Source organism: Ylistrum balloti, unplaced genomic scaffold, assembly GCF_031769215.1.
Source record: "Ylistrum balloti isolate Yb309-2 unplaced genomic scaffold, AGI_CSIRO_Ybal_v1 Utg369730, whole genome shotgun sequence".
Taxonomy (NCBI): domain Eukaryota; kingdom Metazoa; phylum Mollusca; class Bivalvia; order Pectinida; family Pectinidae; genus Ylistrum; species Ylistrum balloti.
In genome coordinates, this window is record NW_026781945.1 from 2,123,264 (window position 1) to 2,146,473 (window position 23,210).

At 37.4% G+C, this 23,210-nt stretch overlaps 1 protein-coding gene across 1 annotated transcript in view; it reads right to left on the minus strand.

The window, feature by feature from the left end:
- Window positions 1–13,370, minus strand: part of LOC132565681 (centrosomal protein of 290 kDa-like) — a 57,382-nt gene extending 44,012 nt beyond the window's left edge. The window contains exons 1-3 of the mRNA XM_060230377.1: window positions 13,133–13,370; window positions 11,799–11,943; window positions 11,106–11,252 (exon numbers count right to left, since the gene is read on the minus strand). Coding sequence (XP_060086360.1) covers window positions 11,106–11,252; window positions 11,799–11,943; window positions 13,133–13,370 — 530 coding nt within the window. The remainder of the gene's footprint in view (window positions 1–11,105; window positions 11,253–11,798; window positions 11,944–13,132) is intronic.
- Between the last annotated feature and the right edge of the window lie 9,840 nt (window positions 13,371–23,210).

A 23,210-nucleotide genomic window follows, 5' to 3' on the forward strand; every position in this document is an offset into this window, starting at 1 on the left:
GAAGTACAAGCCAGATGTTTAACTGAAAGGCATATTTCCAAGTGATGCTCAACACCAACCAACCATCCTGTCATTGTGACATTGCTATACTTCCTCAAAAATATTGAAAATTTAGGCAGAGGTCTCAGTATCAGACTTGGAATGAAGCAAAGGTGACAATTTTCAACAATGGAGGGAAGATTTTACATGGTAAAACATGAATGTGTCTTTATGATGTCAGTTTCAGTGGGATGACAATATTACACATGTGTCTTTATGATGTCAGTTTCAGTGGGAGGACAATATTACACATGTGTCTTTATGATGTCAGTTTCAGTGGGAGGACAATATTACACATGTGTCTTTATGATGTCAGTTTCAGTGGGAGGATAATATTACACATGTGTCTTTAGGATGTCAGTTTCAGTGGGAGGACAATATTACACATGTGTCTTTATGATGTCAGTTTCAGTGGGAGGATAATATTACACGTGTCTTTATGATGTCAGTTTCAGTGGGAGGACAATATTACACATGTGTCTTTATGATGTCAGTTTCAGTGGGAGGACAATATTACACATGTGTCTTTATGATGTCAGTTTCAGTGGGAGGACAATATTACACGTGTCTTTATGATGTCAGTTTCAGTGGGAGGACAATATTACACATGTGTCTTTATGATGTCAGTTTCAGTGGGAGGATAATATTACACATGTGTCTTTATGATGTCAGTTTCAGTGGGAGGACAATATTACACATGTGTCTTTATGATGTCAGTTTTAGTGGGAGGACAATATTACACATGTGTCTTTATGATGTCAGTTTCAGTGGGAGGACAATATTACACATGTGTCTTTATGATGTCAGTTTCAGTGAGAGGATAATATTACACATGTGTCTTTATGATGTCAGTTTCAGTGGGAGGACAATATTACACATGTGTCTTTATGATGTCAGTTTCAGTGGGAGGATAATATTACACATGTGTCTTTATGATGTCAGTTTCAGTGGGAGGACAATATTACACATGTGTCTTTATGATGTCAGTTTCAGTGGGAGGACAATATTACACATGTGCCTTTATGATGTCAGTTTCAGTGGGATGACAATATTACACATGTGTCTTTATGATGTCAGTTTCAGTGGGAGGACAATATTACACGTGTCTTTATGATGTCAGTTTCACTGGGAGGACAATATTACACATGTGTCTTTATGATGTCAGTTTCAGTGGGAGGATAATATTACACATGTGTCTTTATGATGTCAGTTTCAGTGGGAGGACAATATTACACATGTGTCTTTATGATGTCAGTTTCAGTGGGAGGACAATATTACACATGTGTCTTTATGATGTCAGTTTCAGTGGGAGGACAATATTACACGTGTCTTTATGATGTCAGTTTCAGTGGGAGGATAATATCACACATGTGTCTTTATGATGTCAGTTTCAGTGGGAGGATAATATTACACATGTGTCTTTATGATGTCAGTTTCAGTGGGAGGACAATATTACACATGTGTCTTTATGATGTCAGTTTCAGTGGGAGGACAATATTACACATGTGTCTTTATGATGTCAGTTTCTGTCGGAGGACAATATTACGCATGTCTTTATGATGTCAGTTTCAGTGGGAGGACAATATTACACATGTGTCTTTATGATGTCAGTTTCAGTGGGAGGACAATATTACACAAATTGCTTCAATTTGTAGCTAAAAATTCATAATCTCTATGACTTATTTTCATTGTTTCAGACAATTTTCCTGAATAGGTCTAACAGGCAAATGGAAATGATAAACTTACAGACAAACCCTATGAAAGCCCTATTCTACATCAACTGAAGTAAACAAACATGTCAATAAAAGTAGATTTCAATGTGGTGTGCTATAACTTGTTTTGATAATGCCCTCATATTTTCAGGTTCTTTTCAATGATAATTTAAAAAATTTAATATCTTAGAAAAGGAATAAAATTCCTCCTTGAATAATTTCCTTGTATCTTCAAACACTTGCTTTTGTCTTGTTCGGTCAGTATAAGTAATGCTTTGTAAACAGATAACATGGATAACCTATTGAAGCAATATGTTTGTATCACATATCATCTACGTGATATCTTTGAAATTCAAAGGTTGTGTTACCTATATACCTTTCTACACTCTCACGGGTGATGCATGTTGATGAGTGTAAAATCTGTTATAACACAACGCATATCCTGTCTAGCACCTTGTATTTAGTCTTAGACAGCCATATTGAAAATAAAAATCTTGTTAAACAAAGATTTCCATATATAAACACACAGCTAGATACAAAATTTTTTATTTAGAATCATGGTTTTGAACAATAAAACACGAGCTCTGTAGAGCTATTCCTCTGACACAAAACAAATTATGACAGTAAGAAATTAAAACATATATCACAGATAAATTTACATCTGAATTTGAAAGTCTACATCTAGGTCTTCTATTTGAAAAAAAAAAAAAAAAAAACCTTTTTCATAACCATGCAATGTGCCAAATATCATGACCTTGGGATTAACTAGGTCCTTCATCTGAAGAAACTACCATATTTTCTGGGCTATAATCCGCACCCGACTATAAACTGCACCCGACTATAAACCGCTACCAACCATAAACCACAGGGCTGAGTTTTAGCAACAACCGAAGGAAACTTATCATCAGTGAAACAATTAATAATTAATCAAGTGTGCAAATGAATTACACACAATATTCTTTTATTCTGCTGATGTGTTTGAAAAAAGTAAAATAGCAATTATTGAACTTGTTTGGCATGGGATCCTTCAAAGACTGCCTACATAGAGATATAGGGCCTGATGTTACATACTGTTTACTTAACAATATCTCCATTGGTGTCTGTATTACCAAAGGCCCTTGCATGATGACAAAATCGCATATTATTTCTTCTTGTAAGTGACATGAAGCCATTTTTATCGTAAACAAGCATGGCGGTATTTCAAGAATTTGACCCGACGACCTATTGACCCCAGGATGCAACAGGCTATTGTATACTTCCGCTACAGCTTCTGAAGCAACACATAATTTCAGAAGGAATTATCATGATTCATATTAAACGGAACGGTTAATTAATTATTTTTTCACTAGTTCTTATTCTTTCTGTAAGTGTGACATGTTACAGCAACCAAAATTATCAGGGTGCAAGGTCATTCAAGTCGATAGTGTATGTGATACGCCTCCACAAAAAAGACATTCTGATATACTGTCCGGACGAAACTCCTCTGTTTTTTTTCATCATGCTGATTTTACTTCCACATACAAGCAGTATAAAAGTTGCACCCCAACTGCCGAGGAAAAAAACTGTGGCTTGTAACTCAGAAAATATGGTACTCATCATTCTAGCAAGGAACTAAATTTCCCATCCCATATGTACTTCATGTATGTGTTATACTGTTGATTATTGAATAAAATATTGCTTAAACTTAACATATACATATACCAAGACTTTTATCTTTCAGGAAAGTCAAGAGGTTGTTTTTTAAGATTTTAACACATCTGGCCCCACTTGTATAAAACATCTCAACTTGAGATTTCCTCAAGTCGAGATTTTCCTCAGCTGATATCTCCTCAAAAACGGCTCGTATAAAATTTTCTCAAGGAACATGAGAAAGGCATCGGCTAGGATGTCCTGAAATTTCTTGAGGAATTTTCATACAAGATATTTTCAAGGAGATATCAGCAGAGGAAAATCTCGACTTGAGGAAATCTCAAGTTGAGATGTTTTATACAAGTGGGGCCAGAACTACTTTGACCTTGAATGTAGGTAAAGGTTATTCATTCAAACAGGTTCATTCCAGTAAATATTTATACATTGCTATGTCTGCTATTTGCCATAGGAATAGATGAAATATTTTAACTAGGGATGTCAGCGAATGCCGAAACATACAAATATTTGTTCAGTCGGACAGTATTTGAAGAGGAAAATATTTGAATATTTGTTTTCTTGATTTTTTAGAGATTAATATTTGGCAGATAACTAAAATTTATCTGTTCTCTTTTGACGAATTCAATTCTCATTCTGAATAAAATGTGTCAGCTACAACATCAAGGTATGATAAGTGGTAAAAGTTTCACACCTGTACAAGTCATCATAACACTAATTAGCTCCTCGCTGGAGGGCCTGAAGTCACCTCTCACCAGCTAATTTTCATACCTGAAGAACATAAACCACGAAGATCAAAGAAGTACCTGTTATACTGTTGTGAACTTATAGCACAGTCTGTCACTATCATTAATTGGGTCTATTCTGAGGAACAATGATGGACAGTAATTATAATATTGGGGTGACTATCCAATGGGATCTTTCTGCAGATATTTGAAATGCTACAGAAATGATGATGTACTAAGTGAATATATTCATGACCATGTCAACACATTGTGATTCAATCATAGGAAGTTGTATGTCAATCATTAGATAATTTTTGTTCACAATATTCTGGGCTATATATCCCAGGACACCACTGAAATGGACCTGGATTAGACGTCTACCTTAGTTTTGTTATTATGTTAATAGTGAAACAGATTATGTTATGAAGTTAAATCGACAATTACTCTATCTAAAAAAGTCTCTAACCAGGTATGTGTTTTAACAACAATGCCATTTTCTCAGTTTTGAAATATGAAAGGATATATTTGTATCTTACCATTTCCAATACGACAAAGTATTGTGTTATTTTTGCATTTTTAAAATTCAAAAAGAGGCCAAGAAATTGATTTTAGTTCTTGCGAATAACTTTATCGGTTTCAAAGTTAGTTCTCCTCTCTTCATATATAAAAAAAGACATGAGTCATTTTAAGAACCATTGTTTTCCATATTAGTAAAACATAACCAATGTGGCATGGTATTGCATTGCATGGTGAAATGAATTTGGTTCAAAATACCATAATGGTGATGTGAACCACAGTTGATTTCACCATTATGGTAAAATGAACCCCCTTCTGATAAAATGAACTCCCTCCTGGTAAAATGAACCCCCTCCTGGTAAAATTAACCCCTCCCGGTAAAATGAACCCCCTTCTGGTAAAATGAACCCCCTCCCGGTAAAATGAACCCCCTTCCGGTAAAATGAACCCCCTCCCAGTAAAATGAACCACCTTCCCATAAAATGAACCCCCTCCTGGTAAAATGAACCCCCTTCTGGTAAAATGAACCCCCTCCCGGTAAAATGAACCCCCTTCCGGTAAAATGAACCCCCTCCCGGTAAAATGTACCCCCTCCCGGTAAAATGAACCCCCTTCTGGTAAAATGAACCCCCTCCCGGTAAAATGAACCCCCTCCTGGTAAAATGAACCTGGCAAAATGAACCCCCTCCTGGTAAAATGAACCCCCTTCTGGTAAAATGAACCCCCTCCCGGTAAAATGAACCCCCTCCCGGTAAAATGAAGCCACCTTATAGTTTGCTTTCAATGAATCTTTCTTCACTTAAGTTTTTATCAATTTGTTTTATTTTTATTTTAGTTTGCTTAATTTATCAGTTTGCTTGATTTTGTTCCTTCACATATGATAAAACAAAATATAACAAGGGTAAGGAAATTTAGGGTTCTGTTTACCTTCTGTAAGTTTCCTAAAGCCCTTTAACCCTGTTCCTCATGGTCAAACATTTCAAAAACTTCTTGCTCTTTACTCCAGCATGCTATTTCCCAAATATTACAGGTCTGAGCCTCTTTCATACTCAGAAAAGTTGTTTTAAATAAAATTTTAAAAAGTTCATCAGCCAGACTAATTACATGTACAGAAAATAAAAAAATCAAGACTGTCTTTAAAATGATTCTGACAGAGTGAATCCCATAGTGTAAATGTATGTTAATTGCCTATACTTTCGGATGACACAAATTTGGATTGTTGCAGAAAAAATAGAAGAAAGCCTCTGGGAGCAAAGTGGCTCATCCACCTGGAAAATACTGAAGTTATCAATGGGAGTGTGTTCTAGCATTTCAATTAAAAATAATTCATCTAATTCAAGTCAGTAATTTGTTGATTTTTAATGATGTATGTTCTACCCCATATTTATTGATTCTCACTCCAGCGACAGTCAGATCTTAATTTTTTATCTTAATTTCTAAAGCCTAAATCGGGAACAATTAGAAACGAAAACTGGAAGGCTGTCAAAATATATATTGTATACCATATCTGATCTAAACCCGAAGATAGGTATTGTATATGTCTAAGGAGTGTACTTTTATCATCCTGTCAACTCTCTAATGTAAAGAATTAATGACAGGAAAGTGTCAGAGAAATGATATAACAGATATATAATAACACCTAAAGGGTCTATCTTCATGATCTAAACCTCTTGTCATGAAATATTCATTAGGATTCACAAAGACGGCTTTCTTTCCTTCCACAAAGCAATAAATCTATAGAGTTTAAATGCGATGGTTCAAAGGAATATCACAATAAACATATCCCTAAAGAAATGTTAAGTTATAAACGTGGAGGCATTAAAGGTTTTCATTATATTGTCATATATTTGTTTCATCTCTCTTTTGTGCGTGTTTACGTGTCTTAACTTTGTAAACATTTTGCATCAATTTCATCAACCCAATACAGCTAAGTTTTATAAATATGTTTATCAAATATTGTATAGTGCAACCTCTATACAACATATGATATTAGCAGAAATATTTATAAAGAGCAATTAAATCAAACAATATGAGGTAAAGTTACAGCAATATTTGAATGGAAAATGAGATAATTTATTTGTTTATCATTGAAGTTATTCAGGTAGACACTGGAATTCAGATTGTTGGAAGAATTTTTTTAGTCATAGTAAAATCTTGAGAAACTTGTTTCAAAAAGGCATGAAAATGCTGTATTAATCCTAGAAGTACAAGTATACACATATCAACATTTGTATTATTTTTACTTTGTATCAACATTTGTCCTATTTTCACTTTGTATCAACATTGGTCCTATTTTTACTTTGTATCAACATTTGTCCTATTTTTACTTTGTATCGACATTTGTGTCATTTTTACTTTGTATCAACATTTGTCCTATTTTTACTTTGTATCAACATTTGTGTCATTTCTGCTTTGTATTAAAATTTGTCCTATTTTTACTTTGTAAATACTTTGTCATACCGTCTTGACTTTTCTTGTAATAAATTGGACATTTTAATCTTAATTGTAACCTGAACTGATGGATTTCTAAGATTCCCTATTATATAAGAGACTTGTATGTTAGGAAGAAGATTACAAGTAACAACAAGGACAATTTCTTTTGTTTACTTGTACATTTCAAATTACTGTCAGCAATATGTCATTTCTTCCATGTCAAATTGAGAATGAGCAAACAGACAGCCATTTATCACTTTATATAGAAGGATACCAGAACCTATTTCAGTGCAACACAATAACTCTGTGTACACTAAAATGTGATACCTATTTCTGTATTAAATGTGTGATACCAAACAGACAATGTATTAAAAGCACATGAACCATGAAATGTTACAGTGAACAAAGAGTCAAACTTTTAATGCTACAACATCACCTGTGTAATGATCTGTGCAATACACCTCATCATCACAAAAGGTAACCCAATGTGAAAGTAAACAGACCATGAATATGTACCATACAAAGTTATTTCAAACAAAGGGCTATAACTCTAACTACAAAACATGACCTGTGCAATGACCTGTGTAATATACGTCACCATCACTAAAAGGTAATCAAATGTGAAATCAGCTGAGAAAGGGCCATAACTCTACAGATACTTAAACATGATAAGCTTTTCCCATGTAATATACCTCACCATCACTAAAAGGTGATCAGATGTGAAATTAAACAGAATAGATCAAATCAAAAGCTTTTCTAGCAAACAGATAGCCCAGACAGAGTGACATACAGAGTTACACACAGTGGCATACATACTGAGGTACATGGTACAAAGTCATCATTCCTTCCAGTAGTACTTGGGGGAACATTTATCACAGGATTTCAACATGTAGTTACAATAAACTTACCTTGTCTATCTACTATACAGCCTCCTGCACTAAAATTAATGGTACTAGGTCTCACACCTGAACTTCTGGCACAGGTAGCTATAATTTTTACCTGTCCCCTTACCACTCACCTGTACAACTGGAGTCATTTGATGAACATCCAAACTTCTCTGACCAGAGTGATCAGCTCAGTATGTTGGATAAACTGCTTACCGTAAATCTGTCTACCTGTAGATACCTGGGGCTGTGTGACCCTTACCTAACACAACCTTTAGTTTGACTTTCTCTGATCCCTCATATAACACAGGCGGAGATAGTGACAGAGACACACTAACGACAAAATGCCACAGGTAAAACCACTGACGAAAATATAATACACTTCCTCCAGTAGCCTAGTCACATGCCATACCTCTATAGACTGTTTTATATGGGAAGACTATCACCACACCTCTTTTATATCTCTTATCAATGTAAAATCTCCAACATTAATATATAAATACTTTGTGCTATAATGTTTGATTTTTTTTTTTCTGTTTTTGAATCTCAAACAGTATATAAAATACATGATTACTGACTTTTACATCAGCTATACACTGATTACAACATTTTATATATCTTTAAAGTAGATAAACCTGGTGTTAACTAAATACAATAACTGTTGTATTAGATGACAATCATAAAATAATGCTTGCAGAATGAAGTCTGTTTCTTGTAAGGTGGCCTCTATAGTCTCCTGCAATGGTGTCCAAGGCTATAGTGTCCAGTCCAGGGCTCCTTTGGTCAGAGACAGATGACAGGGGGATCCTAGTCTACTGCAAAGTACTCCAAGTTTAACTTGTCCACAGGTCATAGAGACACCTGCCTTGAGCACCTCTAACCTCCTGGCTAAGGCTTCTATATTCTCCCTCCCAGGGCTCCTATATTCTCCTATCTAGGAGTCTATAGTCTCCAATCCAAGGGTCCATTAGTCTCCTGTCCAGGGGTCTACAATCTCCTACCCACAGCTCCTATAATTTTCAACCCAGGGGTCCTGCAGTCTATTATCTAGGGGTCTATAGTCTCCTACCCACAGATCCTACATCCTCCTACCAAGGTAATTATTGTCTCCTGCCAAGGGGTTCCATTGGCTCTTAGTTTAATTTCCTGTCCATGGCAAATGGAGTCACCTGCCCAAGGGTCCTATATCTCCTTCCTAAGGATCATATAGTCTCCTGTCCAAGGGTCCTATATCTCCTTCCTAAGGATCCTATAATCTCCTGTCCAGGGCTTCTATAGTCTCCTACCACTGGGTATATAGTCTCCTGCCCACGGCTCCTATAGTCTCCTATTACCTTCAGCTATATAGTCTCCTCCCCAGGGCTTCTATAGTCTCCTACCTCCAGGTATATAGTCTTCTGCCCAGGGCTCATATAGTCTCCTACCTCCAGGTATATAGTCTCCTGCCCAGGGCTCCTATAGTCCCCTACCTCCAGGTATATAGTCTCCTGCCCACCGCTCCTATAGTCTCCTATTACCTTCAGGTATATAGTCTCCTGCCCACCGCTCCTATAGTCTCCTATTACCTTCAGGTATATAGTCTCCTGCCCAGGGCTCCTATAGTCCCCTACCTCCAGGTATATAGTCTCCTGCCCACCGCTCCTATAGTCTCCTATTACCTTCAGGTATATAGTCTCCTGCCCAGGGCTCCTATAGTCTCCTACCTCTGTGTATATAGTCTCCTGTCCAGGATTCCTACAATCTTCCACAGGGGGTTCCTTAAGTCTCCTGCCCAGATTTCCTTATTCCTCCTACAAAGGCATTCTATCATGTTGTGTCCTGGTTTCTTGTCCTGTCTACAGCTCCAAAGGTTCGTAGTATGCAACCTCAGCCAGTACACCCATAGTACCAAGCCTAACTTTTTCTTTCTAGAGAGGTTGCATGTCAGCAGAAATTGACAATCTCACTTTATCATTGGTTGAAATGCAGATTGGTTGTTTTTACCCTTAAATCTGACATTCAAAGTTTTATAGGCCACAAGCTCTGAAGGGCCACCTAGCTATCTTAAAATCTACTAAAATTAACATATAAATGACAAGGGATTCTATGAGTTAAATATAGTATACTTCAATATGTGACTTCAATAATTTATAAGTTAATGTGTCATGGGATCCTAATCCCACTATACAGATCACCAATCACAGGAAGACCCACTTATAATCTTACATCAAACAGCAGGTATAGACACACCCACAAAAGTAAACAGATTTCAACAAATATCTGTCGCTCTCAAGGAAACCCTTTACTCACACTTAAAATAGACCACTATTAGATATGATGTTTTCAAGATCAATAACAGGTCCTTCTATACATATCCATAAAGTATGGATAAACATGTACAGAATACATACATATATAGACTGCTGAGATGTAAATTATACCGCCTTCTAGTAGATTATATAAATCATAGACTTTACAAAACATTTATCTTACTCTTGTACATGACTGACTAGCAAGCAGAGAAGATTTATTTCTGAACATTTTCTATAGGGTTGGTAATGTCATTATAACAAAGATTATATAAAACAACCTGTAAAGATTAGAGTGTGATGTTTTGACGCCTACACAGTCATCTTCAACAAATGACCAATGTGGAGCATACTTGCACTGACATATGTATTGTACGAGATGGAATGGAATCCAATCATTTTTCAGCTGTACTATAATCCTATGTACACTAAGGATGATAACTGTGTGACAAGATAGTTAACACAATATAGACCAAAAAATACACAAGATGGAAACAATGTACTGTAATCCATTCAGCTATGTTTTTCAGGCGAGAGTCTGTGGCCCTTATCGTCTGTGTTTAGTATTGACCCAATGTGTCATATCCAGATGGCTTCCTTAACCAACTGAGGGTAGTGTAGAAGTTGAAATTACAGGTCACCTTACTAGCATTGGAAATGAAAACAAGTGTAAGAATCTGTTTCTCACATAGCTCAGATACTTTTGCAAACCTAAATGAAAACTTATTAAACTAAAATAAAGACATAATATATCTTTCTCTGGCGAGTCACAATACATATGATGTCATGAAGCTGTGATGTCACAATAGAATTAGTGGGAAACTACAGCCAGTGATAACAAGAGAAGTTGATAAAACATCCTACCTTTTCAGAGCTGACTCCAAAGTTTCAAAGTCAGTCTTAGATCTGTGAATGTCGTTAGAGACTTTGTATAAAAAATCTTCAAAGTTCGAAGCCATTTCAGTATCTTCTTTACGTAACCGAGTCCACAAACTCTGGATAGCCTTTTCACTGGAACACAAAATTGTTGCGTTATATTTGTCATATACAACTTAAATGTTGGTGGCCAGATGTAAAATGAATAATACTTCTTCTTCACCAAATAGAGAAGTGGAGATGTCTAATATTCTTGGGCACTAAATGAAATGTTCAACTTTACTTACATATTACTATTTTAATTCACTTTTATCATAAAAACATAAGCACCAACAAAAATATTATATGTTTAGGTTATATAAGGTTATGTCTGATCTGGAATGATTTTACTGTCAAAAGTACTTGTTACATTCATGACTCGGCTGCATACACATAAAGGGCAATAACTCTAGCATCTTTAAGCTACATGTATTTATTTGTAAGCCCAGTAGCTTATAGTAATTTCTGTTGTTCCTGTATTTTTTTTTCTCAGTACATATAAACCAAATATTTTTTATTTCATATGAAGCAAGGTCAGAGCCATTAAAAAATGACATTTTTAACAGAGCAACATTTCAGAAGAAAGTAACAAGAAAAGTAGCACTATGTGTAGGTGTCATTAAGTCAGGTCACCTTACTTACTCATCATACAACTTGGAGGCTCCTACATTGTGAAGCATTTCCTTAAAGAGGATTTCCTCAGTTCCTTCATCCACACCCTCGTACACATTCTCAGCCTCGACTGGTGTCTCCTCTGTACCAGTTGACTTAAAACCAAGGTAACTCCCTGAAACAATGAAAATTACATATATTACTCATCCTCAAGGTATGAGAATCAAATGTAAGACTACAGCCTGATAGTGCTTCAGCTATAACTTGATAAATTAATATATACCAGAATTTTGTCACAAAATGTGAGGTAACTCCCTGAGATAAACCAGAATTAAGTCACAAAATGTTTGGTAACTACCTGAGATATTATATATACCAGAAAATCTGAGGTAACTCCCTGAGCTATTATATAAACCAGAATGAGTATTGCTCAATGCCAGCAGGTTCACTTAACAAGTATTGCTCAAACCTCAGCAGGTTCACTTAACAAGTAATACTCAATCCTCAGCAGGTTCACTTAACAAGTAATACTCAAACCTCAGCAGGTTCACTTAACAAGTAATACTCAAACCTCAGCAGGTTCACTTAACAAGTAATACTCAAACCTCAGCAGGTTCACTTAACAAGTAATACTCAAACCTCAGTAGGTTCACTTAACAAGTAATACTCAAACCTCAGCAGGTTCACTTAACAAGTAATACTCAAACCTCAGTAGGTTCACTTAACAAGTAATACTCAAACCTCAGCAGGTTCACTTAACAAGTAATTCAAACCTCAAGGTTCACTTAACAAGTAATGTTCAAACCTCAGCAGGTTCACTTAACAAGTAATACTCAAACCTCAGCAGGTTCACTTAACAAGTAATACTCAAACCTCAGCAGGTTCACTTAACAAGTAATACTCAAACCTCAGCAGGTTCACTTAACAAGTAATACTCAAACCTCAGTAGGTTCACTTAACAAGTAATGTTCAAACCTCAGCAGGTTCACTTAACAAGTAATACTCAAACTTCAGCAGGTTCACTTAACAAGTAATACTCAAACCTCAGCAGGTTCACTTAACAAGTAATACTCAAACCTCAGCAGGTTCACTTAACAAGTAATACTCAAACCTCAGCAGGTTCACTTAACAAGTAATACTCAAACCTCAGCAGGTTCACTTAACAAGTATTGCTCAAACCTCAGCAGGTTCACTTAACAAGTATTGCTCAAACCTCAGCAGGTTCACTTAACAAGTATTACTCAAACCTCAGTAGGTTCACTTAACAAGTATTACTCAAACCTCAGCAGCTTAACCAAGACAAATGTATATAATACATTAAAAATAATGAATTAGAAAAGTTCTACAGTAACAAAAACACTAACCAAACCCTTCTATGAATTCTTCCAGTGTAAGGAAACCATTGCCATCATCGTCCAGCGAGTCAAACACAGCCTCCAGCTGTTCAGGTTCAAGAGCAAGTTCTGACTGTAGTCTCTGCATGTCCTTCTTGTTAATGAATCCTTTTTCTTCCTTATCACAGACTTGGAACAGCTCCTTGGCTTTCTGTACAGCCAGCGCTTCCATGTCCTCTGAGGAGGCAGACTGGTTCACCTCATACATCCTGGTTACTCAGATTTTGATCTCTAAAGGTCTGATTATAAAACTCCTTTGCAGAGGTAGTTACAACACATAAAGATCACAGTTTTTCCACTTCTACTAAACACATAGTTTTTAAAACATCTTCTTTTTCATTCTTATTTTTTCAAAGCATCATTACATCGTCAACAAATTATTAAAGTGATGGTTAACATTATTATCCTGACAACATCTCAGTGAATCCTTTTCAATCGTCCAAATGTTAACATAACTTGTCAGATCTGAAACAGAAAAAAATTATACTTCAGTTAGTGTACTTCAACAGAAATACATGATCTGTGCTAGTGAGCATAACCACATCTGCCCTACATTCCTGGTGACACTACAGAGCTTCTAGACCATCAGGTTAATCAGCTTACAGAAAATCCTTGATGTAGAGAATTTAAAGTCTGTACCAGCAGAATGTTATCTTTACTATAAAGATGAAATACATCATTTAGTACCACAATAACATGTATTTTTTTTTTTTTTTACCAGTCTGAACTTCTCTTGACGACAAATTGAGATGATAACTAGAACATTTGACACACATGTTCAATATTTATAGATTATACATATATATACCTTTACCCTGATTTGTAAATATTCATTAGAAAACTATCTCGGATACAGAGATTGAATACAAATCAAGTATCTTATGTTGTAGATGATCAAATTCTAACTGACATTTTTATAGATCTACTTAAATGTCAATTTAGTTTTAAAAAAATGATGGTATGACTACTCTTGTAAACAACAGTTTTATATTTAAGAGCCATTCTTGAACTAATTTTTAGATCATTATTTCTAAATGTAATTCAATACATCCCAATATGCCTACATTTATATAAAACGTACACAATAAGAAATGGTCACATGCCAAACTGAAACCTCATAAACAGAACCATGACATGATGCCAAAAAACTGGTTTGGCAACAAATAGCGCTATTTTAAAGTTTTTTTCTGAAATTTCTGAAAAAGTGGTTTACTTAAGTCATTATGGATAACTGACATATTAATGTGATAAAAGCACTTATCACCTACAACCTGTAACAATATTGAACACATCACATATACGTAAAACTTACTAATTGCATTTAACCTTCAATACTTCTTAAAAAAAATTGCTATGATAGCTGTTTTTCAAAGACGTTATTGCAAACATTTGCGATGCTCAGACCAGAAATGGATGTAATCAGGTCTAAGAATCAACAGTATCAACACTAATTGTATCTATCATACCGTTAATCAATCTCCTTTCTTAACTATAATGTTACATCAACAATGATTAGTGATTGGGATATAACAACACATACATAAGAAGACCAGTAGAGAAACAACCATTTGGCCCCCTCATTGGTGAGATAGTGAGATCTCTCACCCTGGACTGTGAGATTTCCTTGTCTTACCCTAGGGTTGAGATAGGGAGATCTTTTACCCTGGACAGTGAGATTCCCTTGTCTCACCCTAGGGTTGAGATAGGGAGATCTCTCACCCTGGACTGTGAGATTTCCTTGTCTCACCCTAGGGTTGAGATAGGGAGATCTCTCACCCTGGACTGTGAGATTCCCTTGTCTCACCCTAGGGTTGAGATAGGGAGATCTCTCACCCTGGACAGTGAGATTCCCTTGTCTCACCCCTGGGTTGAGATAGGGAGATCTCTCACCCTGGACAGTGAGATCCCCTTGTCTCACCCTAGGGTTGAGACAGGGAGATCTCTGACCCTGGACAGTGAGATTCCCTTGTCTCACCCTAGGGTTGAGATAGGGAGATCTCTGGCCCTGGACAGGGAGATTCCCTTGTCTCACCCTAGGGTTGAGATAGGGAGATCTCTGACCCTGGACAGTGGGATTTCCTCATTTCAGCTTTGGGTTGAGATGAGGGGATTCCCCAGTCAGGTCATTGATAGGATGTCACTGTAACGATTCACTGATGTCATGTCAACAATTCAATCAGGTCAACAATGGAATGAACTGGAATAACAAAAGCAAACATTTAATAAAGCCAGCAGGGTAAGAGAAAATTAATCATTCACTCATTGTTGATGAGATAGGGGGAATCTCAACCCTTGGGAAAAGATGTTAAAGTTCGAAACACTTAGCAAGCCTCATGTTTGCCATCTTAATCATCTTTCCCCTGGGGTAAAGATACCCCTATTTCACCTTCAAGGCAGTGGAAGATTCTGTTAATCTCTACCCTTTGGGAAAGATTAACTTGCAAACACCTGATAAACGATGTGTTAGTCAACTTAATAATCTCCCCCATCCTGTTGAGATCCTATGCCGCACTCCATAGAGGGTGATAGGTTCCATTAATCTAAAATATCACACAATCTATAAATTAATAACAGGACTGATATACACACCTGGTGGTAAATGATTAGTCCGAGTCCCAGATGTTACAGTATAAACCCTGGCAGTATTGACCTGATAGAAACAGATGTTCACATCAGCATCTTAACTCCTTTGTCACCATTATCAGTACACCCACGTCAAAACCTCGTCATGATCATTGAATGATTGTCAGCACAATGATCTCAGTATGTTACAGGATTTTGTTACAAAAAGAATTTAGACAAAATATCTCAATTGATAGTTTTATCATACTTTCATGCTACTTGTCAGTTTTCTGTGAGAGAACTATTTGTGAATAGCAATAAGACAGCTACATATAGCCTTAAGTCTCATCACAATAGATTTACCAATCAACACACACATCTCACCAACCTCTTACATCTTACCAATCTCATTACATCTCACCAATCTCATTACATCTCATTACATCTCACCAACCTCTTACATCACCCCAATCTCATTACATCTCACCAAACTCATGACATCTCACCAAACTCATGACATCTCACCAAACTCATGACATCTCACCAAACTCATGACATCTCACCAAACTCATGACATCTCATTACACCTCACCAATCTCATTACATCTCACCAAACTCATGACATCTCACCAATCTCATTACATCTCACCAAACTCATTACATCTCATTACATCTTACCAATCTCATTACATCTCACCAATCTCATTACATCTCATTACATCTCACCAATCTCGTTACATCTCATTACATCTCACCAACCTCTTACATCACCCCAATCTCATTACATCTCACCAAACTCATGACATCTCACCAAACTCATGACATCTCATTACACCTCATTACACCTCATTACATCTCATTACACCTCATTACATCTTATTACACCTCACCAATCTCATTACATCTCACCAAACTCATGACATCTCAACAATCTCATTACATCTCACCAAACTCATTACATCTCACCAAACTCATGACATCTCACCAATCTCATTACATCTCACCAAACTCATGACATCTCACCAATCTCATTACATCTCATTACATCTCACCAATCTCATTACATCTCACCAATCTCATTACATCTCATTTACAAAAGTATTACCATATTATCTCATTTCTTGATCTTTAGTACCGTGAGGGACAACACCCAAATATCATTCAAAACCAAATTTCTTTCTAATGTTGTGTAAAACAAGATGTTTCTATCGTTTAATCTTACTTAATAAAAATTCCTCAGAAGAAAACCCTTACCACTGGTAGATTCCCATGTATCTAACCACCACTAATCCATTCCTACCAAAATCTTTCTCATTACTATATATTTTACGAGTTTTTAATTCAACATTAAACTCTTTTCATTCAAGGATGCTTCATGTGAACTGTTGACAAATTCTTTGATTCGTACAATAGCAGACTTCTGGTATTCATTCACCTTGGTCCTTGCTGTTCTGTTCACACAAAATTAATTTCTCTTCACATCAAGAGGCTCCAGATCCAGACTTATATGGAACAAATATGTTTTTTTCATGGATTTACCTCCCATTCGTAATTTTCACAGGTCCCATATATACCTGTGCTTGTAAATGAGTCCAACCCTCCATCCCTTCTTACGTCAATAATGAATTCACCCAATGATGGTCCAGACCAAATCTAAACAAATTCACTCATTTGTAGTGATTGACAGAAGACATTAGTTACTATGGAAGCTGCACCAAAGCACACATTCAACAGTCCTCAGGTCTTCGCTACATGAAATTGGTCCTAGTTGTATCCCATTACAAATTATTGAACAACCAGAATATTTACATTTACAGCACGACATAATTCATCATCCTGAAACACAGTAAACGGTAAATACCTACTACAGAGTACTACCTGTATTTGTGTATACTTACAGGTAGATTTCCTCCAAAATACCACAGAATGCAACAGGTTGACATCACAATGCTCTATATATGGGTATCTGTAATGACCTGTACCATGTGAATCGGCTCAGGTAGAAGTGGACAACAGCTGGTGCTGCATTTTCTCCTATAGTTAATTGTCTACCAATCACACACTACCTCTGACATACCACAGTGAGATATTCACTGTGAGAAATAGTTACCATCCATCAGGCAGTACACCTACGTGTGTGTTATTTTTTGTATATTTATTTACATCATTCAAGTGGTCCGTGATTTTTTCCCAAATATCACTGTCATGTAAAACCATTGCTTAGCCATAAATGTCACAGTTACGTTTTATGTAATCTGTTTATACCGATATAAAAAAATGCTTGATAACTTCTGTAACAGACTAAGAAGGTATCAGAAAAAACCACTGTATAAAATTTATCAGTTGACTTATACCTTAAGATAAATACCTAACAGTCATATGAACACAGAGACCATAAAACAAGTTTGTGTACAAACTGCACAACACAACAGGAACGCAGGTAATGCAGGTAAATGTTACCAGGTATTGTCTCAAGTAGGTATAAGGAAGTGAAAATCTCATAAAGCATTATGTGGTCAACGTACACCCTCACACTATTATGTGGTCTATACACACACACACCATTATGTGGTCTATACACACACACACCATTATGTGGTCTATACTCACACACCATTATGTGGTCTATACCCACACACACCATTATGTGGTCTATACACACACACCATTATGTGGTCTATACCCACACACACACCATTATGTGGTCTATACTCACACACCATTATGTGGTCTATACCCACACATCATTATATGGTCTATACCCACACACCATTATGTGGTCTATACCCACACACCATTATGTGGTCTATACCCACACACACCATTATGTGGTCTATACCCACACACCATTATGTGGTCTATACCCACACACACCATTATGTAGTCTATACACACTCACCATTATGTGGTCTATACCCACACATCATTATGTGGTCTATACACACACACCATTATGTGGTCTATACCCACACACACCATTATGTGGTCTATACTCACACACCATTATGTGGTCTATACCCACACACACCATTATGTGGTCTATACACACACACCATTATGTGGTCTATACCCACACACACACCATTATGTGGTCTATACCCACACACCTCACACACCATACACCCACACATCATTATGTGGTCTATACCCACACACACCATTATGTGGTCTACACCCACACACCATTATGTGGTCTATACCCACACACACCCACACACACCATTATGTGGTCTATACCCACACACCATTATGTGGTCTATACCCACACACCATTATGTGGTCTATACCCACACACCATTATGTTGTCTATACACACACACTATTATATGGTCTATACTCACACACCATTATATGGTCTATACTCACACACCATTATGTGGTCTATACCCACACACACCATTATGTGGTCTATACACACACCATTATGTGGTCTATACTCACACACCAATATATGGCCTATACTCACACAACATTATATGGTCTATACACACACACTATTGTGTTGTCTATATCCACACACCATTATATGGTCTATACCCACACACCATTATATGGTCTATACCCACACACCATTATGTGGTCTATACTCACACAACATTATGTGGTCTATACCCACACACCATTATGTGGTCTATATCCACACACCATTATGTGGTCTATACACACACACCATTATGTGGTCTATACCCACACACCATTATGTGGTCTATACCCACACACACCATTATGTGGTCTATACCCACACACACCATTATGTGGTCTACACCCACACACCATTATGTGGTCTACACCCACACACACCATTATGTGGTCTATACCCACACACCATTATGTGGTCTATACCCACACACACCATTATGTGGTCTATACCCACACACACCATTATGTGGTCTATACCCACACACCCCACACACACCATTATGTGGTCTATACCCACACACACCATTATGTGGTCTATACTCACACACCATTATGTGGTCTATACCCACACACACCATTATGTGGTCTATACTCACACAACATTATGTGGTCTATACACACACACCATTACGTGGTCTATACTCACACACCATTATGTGGTCTATACCCACACACCATTATGTGGTCTATACCCACACACACCATTATGTGGTCTACACCCACACACCATTATGTGGTCTACACCCACACACCATTATGTGGTCTATACCCACACACACCATTATGTTGTCTATACCCACACACACCATTATGTGGTCTATACCCACACACACCATTATGTGGTCTACACCCACACACCATTATGTGGTCTATACCCACACACACCATTATGTGGTCTACACCCACACACCATTATGTGGTCTACACCCACACACCATTATGTGGTCTATACCCACACACCATTATGTAGTCTATACCCACACACACCATTATGTGGTCTATACACACACCATTATATGGTCTATACTTACACAACATTATGTGGTCTATACCCACACACCATTATGTGGTCTATACCCACACACCATTATGTGGTCTATACCCACACACACCATTATGTGGTCTATACCCACACACACCATTATGTTGTCTATACCCACACACACCATTATGTTGTCTATACCCACACACACCATTATGTGGTCTATATCCACACACACCATTATGTGGTCTATACCCACACACACCATTATGTGGTCTATACCCACACACACCATTATGTGGTCTATACCCACACACACCATTATGTGGTCTACACCCACACACACCATTATGTGGTCTACACCCACACACCATTATGTGGTCTACACCCACACACACCATTATGTAGTCTATACCCACACACACCATTATGTGGTCTATACACACACCATTATGTGGTCCCACACACACCATTATGTCTATACCACACACACCATTATTGTCTATACCCACACACACCATTATGTGGTCTATACCCACACACACCATTATGTGTTCTACACCCACACACCATTATGTGGTCTATACACACACCCACACACACCATTATGTGTTCTATACCCACACACACCATTATGTGGTCTACACCCACACACCATTATGTGGTCTATACCCACACACACCATTATGTGGTCTACACCCACACACCATTATGTGGTCTATACCCACACACCATTATGTGGTCTACACCCACACACCATTATGTGGTCTACACCCACACACCATTATGTGGTCTATATCCACACACCATTATGTGGTCTACACCCACACACCATTATGTGGTCTACACCCACACACACCATTATGTGGTCTATACCCACACACCATTATGTGGTCTATACCCACATACCATTATGTGGTCTATACCCACACACCATTATGTGGTCTACACCCACACACCATTATGTGGTCTATACCCACACACACCATTATGTGATCTTCACGCTTACACCATAGTACTGTATGTACTCAAACTCATTGTTATGTTACGGTATGTAATACAGTGAATCACCTGCTAGCTGTTTTATGTTCTCCAATGGAAATCAATAAAATTTCTTCAACAGAATTTTAATACAATGTATTAGAGAAGTAATTGTGAATATTATCCTACATTGCATTTTCTCAATTTATCATTCTGTCTCAGCAACTTAGTGCAAGTGAGACAATTGAATCTATCTTGGCCTTCAACCTATCAGTCTACAATTCCCTTACATCTAGATCATCCTCTAGATATCTCTGAAGTCCTCAGGTACATCCAGACCCACCCTCAAATACATAACACAGGTACATCCAGACCGACCCTCAAATACAAAACACAGGTACATCCAGACCGACCCTCAAATACAAAACACAGGTACATCCAGACCGACCCTCAAATACAAAACACAGGTACATCCAGACCAGCCCTCAAATACAAAACACAGGTACATCCAGACCGACCCTCAAATACAAAACACAGGTACATCCAGACCAGCCCTCAAATACAAAACACAGGTACATCCAGACCGACCCTCAAATACATAACACAGGTACATCCAGACCCACCCTCAAATACAAAACACAGGTACATCCAGACCCACCCTCAAATACAAAACACAGGTACATCCAGACTGATCCTCAAATACAAAACACAGGTACATCCAGACTGATCCTCAAATACATAACACAGGTACATCCAGACCGACCCTCAAATACAAAACACAGGTACATCCAGACCAGCCCTCAAATACAAAACACAGGTACATCCAGACCGACACTCAAATACAAAACACAGGTACATCCAGACCAGCCCTCAAATACAAAACACAGGTACATCCAGACCAGCCCTCAAATACAAAACACAGGTACATCCAGACCCACCCTCAAATACATAACACAGGTACATCCCGACCGACCCTCAAATACATAACACAGGCACATCCTGACCGACCCTCAAATACAGGTACATCCAGACCAACCCTCAAATACAGGTACATCCAGACCGACCCTAAAATACAAAATACAGGTACATCCAGACCAGCCCTCAAATACATAACACAGGTACATCCAGACCAGCCCTCAAATACATAACACAGGTACATCCAGACCAGCCCTCAAATACATAACACAGGTACATCCAGACCGACCCTCAAATACATAACACAGGTACATCCAGACCCACCCTCAAATACATAACACAGGTACATCAAGACCGACCCTCAAATACATAACACAGGTACATCCAGACCGACCCTCAAATACATAACACAGGTACATCCAGACCGACCCTCAAATACATAACACAGGTACATCCAGACCGACCCTCAAATACATAACACAGGTACATCCAGACCGACCCTCAAATACAAAACACAGGTACATCCAAACCGACACTCAAATACAAAACACAGGTACATCCAGAGACCTCAATAAATGATTGTGAAAACATTATATAAATCTGACAATTCTGGCTGAAGTCGGAGCCACGTCAGCAGTATACTGTGTTAAACAGATAATCTGCCAGCACTCATACAATCAACAGTTACAAAAACTTACCCACATTTCCTCTCACTGATCTATACAAAAAGGTCAGGTCTACCGATCTATTAAAAAAAAAACGATCGTCCGACAAAATCTGTTGGTAAATATATACACCCGACTTACAGCCCTGTGACAATGAACTTTCTATTGAAGGAAAGTACACAAACTTATAACACTACACTGGACTTTAACATGTTATTATAATATGCTAATTTCAGACATACTTTAATTCAGTATGTACAAAAATTGTAGGATTAAAATAATTTGTGCCTTAAGAGGGCAATGTTTTAATATGATTATTATTTATAAGGTCAGAGTTTAGTTTTCATAGTGAGGCTAATCCTGATATGGAATAACAGTACATAATCACTATTGTAGAACTAAAATAATTTGTAAATGTGCCTGAGGAGGACGATGTTTTAATATGTTTATCATTTATAAGATCAGAGTTTAGTTTTCATAGTGAGGCTAATCTATTCAGGGCTATGAGGCTATGGAATAACAG